Source organism: Rhinopithecus bieti, unplaced genomic scaffold (assembly GCF_001698545.2).
Source record: "Rhinopithecus bieti isolate Rb0 unplaced genomic scaffold, ASM169854v2 scaffold_51227, whole genome shotgun sequence".
Classification (NCBI taxonomy): Eukaryota; Metazoa; Chordata; class Mammalia; order Primates; family Cercopithecidae; genus Rhinopithecus; species Rhinopithecus bieti.
In genome coordinates this window covers 97,864-110,728 of record NW_016820844.1, presented here as the reverse complement: position 1 = coordinate 110,728, position 12,865 = coordinate 97,864, and the positions used below count along the sequence as shown (strand labels likewise).

The 12,865-nt window shown below is 38.2% G+C and overlaps 1 protein-coding gene across 3 annotated transcripts in view; it reads right to left on the bottom strand.

The window, feature by feature from the left end:
- Positions 1-624: 624 nt before the first annotated feature.
- The window catches only part of ZNF184 (zinc finger protein 184), a 22,341-nt gene continuing 10,100 nt past the window's right edge, over positions 625-12,865 (bottom strand). For all 3 annotated transcript variants that reach the window (XM_017859990.1, XM_017859991.1, XM_017859992.1), the window contains 3 exons: positions 7,531-7,657; positions 7,076-7,171; positions 625-3,140 (listed from right to left, as the gene is read on the bottom strand). In XM_017859990.1, the coding sequence (XP_017715479.1) occupies positions 1,183-3,140; positions 7,076-7,171; positions 7,531-7,657 (2,181 nt within the window). In that variant the 3' untranslated portion in view covers positions 625-1,182. The remainder of the gene's footprint in view (positions 3,141-7,075; positions 7,172-7,530; positions 7,658-12,865) is intronic.

Sequence of the window (12,865 nt, the reverse complement as noted above, 5' to 3'; positions counted from 1 at the left end):
CTTCTGTAATCTCACTGACTGTCAATACAAATACAAGCCAATTTTTCTTTCCAGTGTACAAATTAGAAATTTAAGAAAAAACACTGATGCCTGGGTCCTATCTCCTAAGGCAATTAAATTAGTCTCTGGAGTTGTAGGGCCTTGGCAAGATAATTTTGTAGAGTTCTCCAGGTGTTATGGACTTAATATATTCTCTCCAAATTTCTATGTTGAAAGCCTAATTTGCAATGTGATGATATTAGGAGGGGGGCCTTGGGAGGTGATTAGGTCATAAGGGTAGAGCCCTCACCAATGGGATTAGTAGTCTTATAAAGAGATATGAGAGGTTGCTCTGTCTCTGCTTAGCACCATAGAGGAACACAAGAAGAAGACAGGCGTCTGCAAACGGAAGTGGGCCTTTGTCTGACACTGGATCTGCTAGGACCTTGATCTTGGACTTCCTAGCCTCTTCCAGCTTTAAACAAATTTCTATTGTTTAAGACACCTAGTCTATTGTAATTTAACATAACAGCACAAATTAAGACACCAGGTGACTCCAATATGCAACCAGGGTAAAATAACACCAGTTTAAGTTGTAGAAGCGGACCTCTGTTGTGGTAAACTCCTAAAATATTAAAAACAGACTAGAAGAAGAAGAATAGTAAGTTTTAATATTCTTACTGAGTTAGGCTATTATATGCAACTGAATTATTAATTTGAGGGTATTTTATAATTTTTTATTAGGAACCAGTTACCTAAACAATGTAAACACATTAGAGCAGGAGCATACTAGATCCCCAATCTAGTTACTGAAGCACAGATTCTATTGGCAAAACATGCATAAACATACACATTCTAGATGCAACACAGCAAAATGCTGATGTATAGTAAACCCATTCAAGAAAATATTGCAAATATTCAAAACTGATTATAAAACTCCAAACTACTTTTGAAATAATCTACTCCAAATCCTTCATTCCATAAAGGAAACTAAAGCTTAAAACAGTAGAGTTTTCTAATGCCACAAAGTGGCTTAATAACAATTGGATTAGTTCAGCCCAATGTACTTTCCATTCCATAACATGACAGTGAAAATTTAAAAGATTTCAAGCAGTTTCTAAATCCACTCTGATTCTTCAGTACTTAACAAAAGGACAAACTAAAGTAAATATATCCCCTAAATTTATGATGTTCCTGGAATTGTCATATGCCAGGATGCAGTCTCTGATGTTTGTTGAGAGCAGAGCGATATCTGAAGGATTTTCCACAATCATTACATCCAAAAGGCTTCTCTCCTGAATGAATTCTCTGGTGCTGAATGAGATATGTGCTCTGGCTAAAAGTCTTTCTGCATTCATTACAGTTATAAGGTTTCTCTCCAGTATGAGTATTCTGATGTTCAGTCAGATGAGTGCTCCGGCTAAAGGCTTTGTCACATTCATTGCACTTATAGGGCTTCTCCCCAGTGTGAATTCGTTGATGTTGAGTTAGATGGGAGCTCTGGCTAAAGGTCTTTTCACATTTATTACACTGGTAGGGTTTTTCTTCTGTGTGAGTTTTTTGATGTTGAGCAAGAGATGAACAATGTCGAAAGGCTTTACCACACTCAGCACACTCATAAGGCTTGGCTCCTGTATGAATTCTCTTATGTTGTGTAAGGTGTATGTTCTGGTTGAATGCTCTCCCACACTCATTACACTTGTAAGGTCGTTCTCCAGTATGGATTTTCCTATGCTGAATAAGGGATGAACCATAACTGAAGGTTTTCCCACATTCATGACATTGATAGGGTTTCTCTCCAGTATGAATTCTTTCATGCTTAGCAAGAGATGAACTCCGAATAAAAGCTTTCCCACATTCTTTACATTCATAAGCTTTCTCTTGAGTATGAGTTTTCTGATGCTGATTAAGGTTTGAGAGATAACTGAAAGCCTTTCCACATTCACTGCATTCAAAGGGCTTTTCTCTCGTGTGAATTCTCCGATGTTGAGTAAGCGATGAGCAGTAACTGAAGGCCTTTCCACATTCATTGCATTTGTAAGGTTTTTCTCCAGTATGAATTTTCAGGTGTTGAGCAAGGGATGACCAGTAACTAAAAGATTTTCCACATTCTGCACAATCATAGGGTTTCTCCCCAGTATGTGTTTTTTGATGCTGAGTGAGGTTTGAGTGCTGGCTGAAGGCTTTCCCACATTCATTGCATTCATACGGTTTTTCACCAGTATGAATCATATGATGACGGATAAAAGTTGAGGGCCCATTGAAGGCCTTTCCACATTCATTACATTTATAGGTTTTTTCTCCGGTATGAATTTTTTGATGTTGAGTAAGGTGTGTGCTCCTGGTGAAGGTTTTATCACATTCATCACATTTAAAAGGTTTTTCTCCTGTATGAATTTTCTGATGTTCCATAAAATGGCCTCTCTGGCTAAAGGCTTTTCCACACTCATTACAAGTATATGGCTTCTCGCCAGTATGAATTCTCTGATGCTGAACAAGATGTGTCCTCTGACTAAAGGCTTTCCCACATTCATCACATTTATATGGTTTTTCTCCAGTATGAATTCTTTGATGTTGAGTAAGAGATGGGCCCTCAATGAAGCCTTTTCCACACTGATCACATTTATATGGTTTATCTCCAGTATGAATTCTTTGATGGTTTATAAGGTTTTCACTCCGGCTGAAGGCTTTTTCACATTCATTACATTTGTAGGGTTTTTCTCCAGTATGTGTTCTCTGATGGCGAATAAGAGCTGAACAATAACTAAAAGCTTTCCCACATTCATTGCACTTACAAGATTTCTCTTTTTTAACTGGGTTTGAATTCTGTTTGATGCTTCTTTTCGTAGAGGTCTCTTCTGGAGATGGTTCTTGTGTTACAAGGTTTGAACTCACATTGATGCTTTTCCCAAATTCATTATTTACAGGGCCTTTTTCCCAACTGGGTATTGTCTTTTCAGTTAGCTTTATTTCCTTTGGCAGTGTCTGTTGGTTTGCTTGCTGCCTCTCTAAACTGCCTTCACATTCCCAACTTTCTAGCAAGTTGGAACTCCAAGAATCATCTCTTTTGTGTTTTTCCACTATTACCTCTGGAGATAGCTCTTCTTCAGAAATGTCAGGCTCTGGGGCTGACATACTATCTTCAAGTCTTGTCTCCCAGTCTAAAAGAAAAAGAAAATTCCAGTGTTCTCTGAATAGAGAAAAAATAAACTGCTATTGTGGGAATTATGATACTAAAAAATAAATCCCTTGGAAAATTCTAATGGTTTTCAAATATATAGCCATATTATTTGGGGAGAAAGTTGGAAAGAGCTAAGGAGAATTATAAATAAAATACAAAAGTGGCAAAAGAATGTCTAATTCAATTTCGTAATCTCCAAGAACCAGTTAGGAAATACATTTAAGATAATAGTTGATTAAAAAGGTGACAACAGAGATGGCTAAGAGTAGACAGAGATGAACTGAATCTGAAGGGGTCAGTTTGAATTGGGATTCCTTGCTAATAAACAACAAAACAAAAAATGCAAGAACCACGATTTAAAGACAGAACAAACAGGAAAGATTTATTAGCTAAGACCCCATGTGTTTTAGCCTGGAACAATGAAGAAATAATCACATCATTGCTAGATATGGGAAGAATTGTAAATAGTAGAGGAAATACTTTAGCAGGGAGAAACTAACAAGTTCAAGTCTAGGCATTTTGAGAATTAAGAAAAGTAATGGAGAGCTGGACTACAGTAGTGTTTGTATAAGTGAAAGATGCCAACATCAGAATAACAAGGATGTTCAAATGTAGGATGGAAAGTATCAGCTCAAAAAAGGAAGGACAACAATAGCTAAAGCCTTAGAAAAATATGTGAAAAAGAGCAGAGGCAGAGGGAAGATCCTTGAGAATAGTCAGGGTAACAGAATTAATAAAATATACTAATGAAAGAAAGCAGTTTATCAGCAAACACACAAAACAACAGAAGAAACACAACCAGGAAAGTACATAATCAGGAAGTAAACTGTTGCCCAAAACAAGAGAGATGACAACTAAAAGAAGCAGGGTAGTCAATGCTGGCAATATCCTTAAAAAACAAAGGCTGCGTTTAAAACAGCATTTCTTCAGTTTCAATGGTATCAGAAGTTTACAGCAGACTCCAGAGGATCCTGAATCTTTCCCATATTGCAAGCCCAGTCACTATTACTACCACTACCACTATCACTGCAAGCATGAGCAGTGGGGCAGACCCCAGAGCTTCCTAGCATCCCCTCCACACCTGGCACTATGGGTAATAGCACAGCATGTATTAGTGTAGGCAGCCTCACAGCAGTAGAATTTCTACAGGAGGGACAAGATCAAAACAATACAGGCTTTGGAAACAGCCGATTGTTCAAGAAATAAATATGTTTTCATCAACAGAAATGACACCAAGGAAGGTATGTTTGCACAGCAGGTTGCCATAAAGAACACCTCTGGAAGTACTTCACAATGAAAGATATGGAGACCGTGGAGTCTGATGCTGTTAAAGAACAGTGCATGGAAGTGGCAGATCTCCAACCCTGGTTGGAGTTCCACTCAAAGGCAACATGAAACAGACCATGGCCAATATTATCTATGTCATCATCTCCTCTACTCAATAACCAACAGAAGTACTAGAATATAAGGGGCAGGGCAAAAAATGAAGGGATGGAGAAAGTTCCCAAAGACCAGATTGAAAAATACCATCCCTATTGCAGAAACCAATTCTCCCTTTACTACACGCAAAGTCTACAGACATTGACCATAGTATTCTGACATCCCATGTGTGGAGAAGTAATCGAGGGTGTTGACAACCAGGGGACAAGAAAACAAAGTAGACCAGTGAGACAGATATATATCAGGGTTATAGATCATGATTCTGAGGGTCAAGATCATCAAGACAGCTCCGAGAAGATGGCAATGAAGAGGATAAGGGAAATTATGTAGACTAGGCCCAGGGTTAGTGGCCACCTCAATGTAGGTACTGTCACAATATCACTACCTGTAGAGATATCTACAAAACTATACATCATTTTTATAAACACAAAAGTAGCCAACTCATCAGCTAAGAATAAATCTATTCTAGATGCTGATAAAGATAGAATTGAGGGCTTATTTACCAAGACAATCATCATCAGGTCAAATTCCAGCAATAAAAAGTAACCAATAGAATGGAGCTAAATATCTCAAGTGCTTGCCTTCTGTTCACTGACCAGGTAACTGGAACTATATAAATTATCTATACAACATGGGGTGTGGGGTTATTATTTTGCCTAAATAAATCTTTTGGTAAAAGTATTTTTTGAAAAGCCCTAAGTTTTTCATACATTAAATGCTCGAATTTTAAACGGTTTCTTCTTTTTTTTTTTTTTTTTTTTTTTTTTTTTTTTTTTTTTTTTTTTTTGTTGGCGAAGCTCTCTCTCTGTCACCAGGCTGGAGTGCAGTGGCGGATCTCAGTCACTGCAAGCTCGCCTCCCGGGTTTACGCATTCTCCTGCCTCGCTCCCGAGTAGTGGGACTACAGGCGCCGCACCTCGCCAGGTAGTTTTGTATTTTTGTAGAGACAGGGTTTACGTGTTAGGCCCAGGATGTCTCGATCTCCTGACCTGTGATCCGCCCATCTCGGCTTCCCAAAATGCTGGGAATTACAGGCTTGACAACCTGCGCCGGCTCCTAAAACGGTTTTCTATCTGGTCAAGTAACTTCATTTTTAGTCTGTGATAAAACTTGACAACTTGCTTTTTCCAAAAGTTAACTAACCATAAGCCCCAGTTATTAAAGTTCTTCTTTTTTTTTTAAATTAAGCTTTCTAAAGTATGTTCCATGAAACCATTCTAAGAGAAAGATTTTACAGATGTGATATGAAAAAAAGTATTCATGGTTGGAGGCAGGGTGGGGGTTGGGGAGATGTTACATTCTATGCAATCCTGTTGAACATTCATAACACGTAACTGCCTATTTAAAAAAAAAAAAATCTCTGAGTGGTACTCCAGTTAGAAACTTGCTAAAGTTTGAACATGGCACACAATTTTCCCCATAAAGAAAACCTCACCTACATCCCATTAACTCTAGAGACGTATCCCTTACCTAGAATGACTAGGTTTGTTTATTTTTCTAGGGTCAGATCCTTAGCTTACTTCATGCAGTTTGAAAACTGATGATTTAGAAGAAAGTTATTCATAATTTCAAAAACTGTATGATAAAGTGATAAAACCAGAAGCTAGCTAGGTGCAGTGGCTCACACCTGTAATTGCAGCACTTTGGGAGGCTGAGGGGGGTAGATTACTTGAGCCCAGGAGTTCAAGACCAGCCTGGGCAACAAGGTGAAACCCTGTCTCCACTAAAAATACAAAAATCAGCCAGGCATGGTGGCATACACCTGTAGTTCCAGCTACTCGGGAGGCTGAGTTGGGAGGATTGCTTGAGCCTGAGAGGCAGAAGCTGTAGTGAGCCAAGATTATGCCATTGCACTACAACCTGGGCAACAGAGTGAGACTTTGTCTAAAAAAAAGAAAAAAAAAAAAAAAAAAGCTATACATGTTACTAGGAAAGAATCAGGTGATAAAGAAATAAAGCCTGCAGGTATGCAATTCATTTTTGTTGAGTTTGGTTGGGAAAGAAAAGAGAAACTGAATGGTGGCCATAAAGATTCATATTGTGGAATAAATCTATTTGGAAATATAGGTTAGGTATTTCTATGTAAAAATACTAGGAATGGAGCCTGTAGACCCAAAATAAAAAATTGTAAGGACTGAAAAGTATGGTGATAATTATGAGATCATGGTCCTAAAGGAAGTAGAAAGAGATGTAATGCAAAGTCCAGTATGAGGTGGATTTTGTAAAACGGTAGGAAGGACATCTCAAAAAGGGACATTTATAACATAGAATCTATGTTCTATAACATAGAATATATATTGCAACAATTAGTGACATAACAAAGCATAAGAAAGTCCAGAAAACAGATGCTTTCCCATTTCTCCATAGGAAATATTTTAAAGGGAAGAAAGTACATCTACACTTCAGACATAAAATCCTCTCATCAGGCTGACAGTCGGAGTTTATGATATTCATCTGCTGGCAATCCATGACTTACCTGCACAGGTACCTACTGGAATGCTTGGCTCCATGATCCATGGCTCTGTCCCTTGCTCTAACTGGGAAATCACATCAGGTTTAGAAACTTGGAGTCCTGTTCATTGGGGAAAAAAAAGAAAGAAACCTGCAGTAAGGGAAAAGTAACATATCAGAATTCAATCACCGCTTTGTCTTTAGAAGAAATGACATGTAGTAAAAACCTGATGGGAGTGGATAACATATCAACCTTCAGTGTTACCAGTTCCCAGATATGGTGGGAGTATAATTTGGGAACTGATCTGGGTTCAGGAAAATTATTATTTTGTCCTCTGCTTGCTAGGATGGTAGAAACCTTTTCAAAAACTTTAGAAATTTAGAAATTGTTGGTTACTAAACTTAAAGGCAAACTCCCTTAAGCACAAGAGAGAGCCCTTCTCCTGAACACCCCTTGATACTCAGAGAAGTTATCCTTACCTATAGAGACCAGGTGTGTATAATTTTCCAATGTCACATCTCTGAACAAATCTCTCTGGCCAGGGTCCAGCTGTTTCCATTCTTCCTGGGTAAAGTCCACTATCACATCCTTAAAAGTCACTGATTCCTGAAATACCAAACATATTTCTGCTTAGCCATAAGCCTTTACTTAGGAAAGGGGTAAAGTTAGCAATACTAACAGAAGTAAGGCAGTCTATAGGACGTCTGCAAAATAATCTTGACATTTTCTCCTTTATAAAATAAATGTAAAAACAGTGCCTCATCCATTGGGTTATTGTAAGAATTAAATAAAACATTCCAGGTGAAATGCTTAATTTAACGTCTGGCATATAATAAGTGCTCAGTCAATATGTCCATTGTTGTCCTTCATCATCATCATTACCATTATCTCTGTGTTCCAACATATGTTAAGTATTAATGGTTTAACTATTATCATCAATAATATTTTTTACTACCTACAATGTGCAAGAGCACCCAAAGGTTTTTTGAAAAAGAGAGGTGGAAAGACTTGCCCTAATACATTTCAAAAGATAAAGTAATTTAAAAATGGCCTAGTCTGGAATGAAACAAAATGAAATAAAATAGAAAATCCAGAAATAGACTCATATTTAGAAGAGTTGAAAGGCATTAAGCTGCTTTCAAATTGGTTAAAAGTTAATTAGTTAAAAGTAAGTTAAAAGTTAAATTAGTTAAGATGGATTAGTCACTAAATCGTGCCATAACAAACAACTGTCTATGAAAAAAAATTAAGGTGAGATCCTTACTTCACAACACACACAAAAATTCCTGCCAACCTAAAGATGAAATTTTAAAGAAAAAGTCAAAATAATATAGAATAAAAAACAGGAAAATATTTGTATAAGCTTGAAATCTGGAAAGCAAAATTTACATGATGGAGAGACAGGCTGATAGATACAACCACATAACAATGTAAAACATCTATAAGACATCATAAACAAAAGGCAATTTAACTAAAAAAACTTCTGCACAATAAAAAAAATCTACAGAGTTCAAGACAACCTGTAGAAGGGGCAAAAATATTTGCAAACTATTCATCTCACAAGGGACTAATATCCAGAATATACTCAAATCAACAGCAAATAAATAAATAATACCATTAAAAAGTAGATGAAGTATCTGAATAAGCATTTCTCAAAAGAAGACATATAAACACCCAAATACATGAAAAAATGCTCAACATCACTAAAGGCAAATCAAAATCATAATGAGATATCTCACCCCAATTAGTCAAAAAGACAAAAAAAAATAACAAATGCTGGCAAGGATACACCACTGGTAGGAAGGTAAATTAGTACAACCATTATGGAAAACAGTTTGGCACTGTCTCAAAAAAACTAAATATGGAAACCATATGATCCAGCAATCCTACTAATGGGTATTTATCAGAAGTAAAGGAAATCAGTAGACGAAAGAGACACATGCATCCCCATGTTTGCTACGGCTTTACTGACAACAGCTAAGATATAGAATCAACCTAAATGTCCATCAACAGACGAATGGATAAAGAAAATGTGGTGTATATACACAATGGAATACCATTCAGCCATTAAAAAAAAGAATAAAATCCTGTCATTAGTGGTAACATGGATGAACCTGCAGGACATTATGTTAAGTGAAATAAGCCAGACACAGAAAGATAAATATCGCATGTTATCATTCACATGTAGGAGCAAACAAAAACAAAATGAGTTCATAGAGAGTAGAACTGTGCTTACTAGAGGCTGAAAAGGGTAGTGAAAAGGGAAGGTTAGGGAAAGACTGGCTAACAGTTACAAAGTTACAGGTAGATGGAAGGAATAAGTTCCAGTGTCTATAGCACTATAGGGTGAATATGGTTAACAATAATTTCGTGTATAATTACAAGAAAATAGAAGTGAGGATTTGGAATATTCACAACACAAAGAAGTGATAAATATTCAAGGTGACGGATATGCTAATTATCCTGATTTTATCATTACACATTGTATTCACATACTAAAATATCACTCTGTATCCCATGGATATGTACAATTATTACATGTCAATTAAAAATTAAGGGGGGAAAAAAAGATCAACTACTCACAAAAATAGCAACAATAAAGGTCAACAACCCAAATAAGCAAGTCACCGTGGAAAATGTGTAACCATGAAAAGATGCTCCCCTCCCCTAAAAATATAGTTAAACAGTAAAATATCAGACTGGGTAACACTGCTGAAGTGCTCATGTATACTATGGTGGAAAGAGAACCCAAATGCAATCTATCTAGGGGGCAATCTGACAAGATCTATCAAAACTTTAATGGAAATACCATTCGATCCAGTCATCCTACTTCTAGGAATTTATTCTTCAGAAACTCTTCTAGGTACAAAGACATATGTACAATTGCCATTTCAACATCATTTGTGTGGAAGGAAAAAAAAAATCAAACTTACATGTCCATTAATAGCATAGTGGTTAAAAAATATATGGTACACCCATACTAAGACACTTTATATAGATAGTTATCAAATGAGGTATATCTATATGTACTCATTAGAAAATATGTACACAGGAGGACAGGCATTGTGGCTCACACCTGCAATCTCAACACTTTGGGAGGCCGAGATGGGAGGACTGCTTGAGCCCGAGTTCAAGACCAGCCTGCGCAACATAGTGAGACCTCGTCGGCACTAAAGATAAAAATAGAAATAAGCTGGGCGTGGTGGCACGCACCTGTAGTCCTGGCTTCTCAGGAAGCTGAGGTGGGAGCATTGCTTCCGCCCAGAAGTTCGAGGTTGCAGTGACCTATGATCATACCACTGCACTCTAGGGTACAATGCTACTTTTCTTTTTATGAATAGAAAGAAAGTTTATATGTAAATGAACAGAAAAAAATCTGAAAGAATACTCAACCAAATACTATTGGTGGGACTGGGTAGTGGGACCTACAGGCAATGCAGGGAACTTCCTGCTTTTTTTATATTGCCATGTATTTAAAACTAAGTGATAGAGCATGAACTTTGTTTAAAAAATATAAATATATTAAATCTTTAGGACTTTACCCTCTAACCATGACAAAGCAACTGGACTAGTTCTTCCAATATAAATAAAACTGAACAATATATCTGAAACAAGTGTTTTCATATTTTGAACAGCAGGCAGGACAGAAGTGATACGGAGAGAAGGGAAACACTAACATGAGCCCCAGAATCCCCTTAACTTTTTGCCTGAGGAACTGTCCAGACTGAAGAGCAGAGAGGCAGAGCTCTACCAAAGCAGTGGTCTTACTGAGCTGAGGAGACAAAGTTGAAAGTTCAGAACTACTGAAGCAAGGAATCTGCAGGATAGATACTGGAGAGGAGGGAGCTGCAGAGAAAAGGAATACCACAAATCTGGTATAAATACAATCTCCATGGTCAATGCAAAGTTACCAACATGACATAACTGAATAGAGTTGAGAAGTTATGTGCACAGCCGGCTCCCACAAACAGTTCCAGGACACTTTAGGAGCAGGACAAGTCCAGACTGTGAGGAAAGAGCATAAGCAGCAGGTCTGGTTGGCTCATTCCTTGCTAAATTCCAGGGACGCCTAGATCCTTGGTTCTGACCCTTGAACAAGCTCTGAAAACTAAACCTTTGAACACTTCCATGGTCACTAATTATTGACATAATTCTGTGTGCCTAGTCACTGATTAATGATGTTATTCTGTTTGCCCAGTGCACTGGGACAAGTTGTACCAAACTGTCAACATCGTTTAAAGAAACATGGAAATTTATGATGTGTACCAGGTGCCGAGTGTGGGGTCTATACTATAGCTGGTCATATGGCAGGTAAAGGCCAACGTGATCAGCAACCTTTATGAATTTGGACTCTAAGACTCAAGCAGGATTCCCTGGGTAGACATTTCTCATGTTTCGGTGGCTCACAATAACAGAGAAAGTGCATCTGTATGATCATCACAGAGGGAGGGCTCGGAAGCCTGTACCTGATTTCTCTGGACTCTGCTTATGAATACCCTTTTCCTTCTGATCCTCTTTTGTATGCTTTGCTGTAATATTCTTTAGCCATGATTTATGCTACTGAGTCATATGAATCATTCCAACAAATCACTGAACTAAAGCATGGTCATGGGTCCCTGAAACACAGCCCTAGAGTAAGGCTACACTAGATCAGCCCTAACATTGCTTACAGTTCAAAACACAGATGTCAATAGGATCAAGCTGTGGCCAACATGGAATTAACAATAATTGGATTTACTCTCCTACATGAAATAAACAATACATTCCAGATAAAATGAAACAAAAGTTTCCAACACACTGAACCTCAGGTAACAAAGAAAAGTGATCCCTGAGAATCACGAAACAAATGATGTGAGCCCTACAATAGCTCTAGTTTACTGCCTTTAGAGTTTCCAAACACTGGTGTAGGGAGGTGGAACCCAGGAGTAGCCCAGCAGATTTCTGGAACTGAAGAGATAGAGCTGAGAGTTTGGAAAATCAAGGTGACTAGAGTTCATAGAACACAGTACTGGAGAGGAGAGAGCTACACAAAGAGAGAAGCAAGGAAAACTGCAGAGGTTCCCTCTTGAGTATTCAGAAAAGTACCAATCTGTGCATAGGTGTGATGAGACTATCTGAGGCCAGTGAAAGAATCATCTAAAAGGAGTCAAGGGACCAGTACCAGTGCTCAAAAAGGACTGGAAATACATCAGCCAAAATGGAAAACTTCATAATTCATGAGGCATTGGCTAGAATACTCAGAATGGTCCTGCCTCTATAGTCGGGAATAAACAGCCTGAGACTAAATGCTGTTCTGGGCCCACCTAACAAATCTTAAAAGGCTTGAAAGGAACACACTGTTTTCAGTAACTTAACTGTATCCCAGAATAAGGTTCAATAATTTTTTTTTTTTTTTTGAGATGGAGTTTCCCTCTGTTGCCCAGGCTGGAGTGCAGTGGCACCATCTCGGCTCACTGCAAGCTCCGCCTGCTGGGTTCACGCCATTTTCCTGTCTCAGCCTCCCGAGTAACTGGGACCACAGGCACCCACCACCACACCCGGCTAATTTTTTTGCATTTTTAGTACAGACGGGGTTTCACCATGTTAGCCAGGATGGTCTTGATCTCCTGACCTCGTGATCCGCCCACCTCGGCCTCCCAAAGTGCTGGGATTACAGGCGTGAGCCACCGTGCCTGGCCAAGAATATTTTATATGAATATAAAAAATTCAGAACCCAGTAAGGTAAAATTCAGTGTGTGGCATCCAATCAAAGACTATCAGGTGGCTGGGCACGGTGGCTCACACCTGTAATCCCAGCACTTTGGGAGGCCGAGG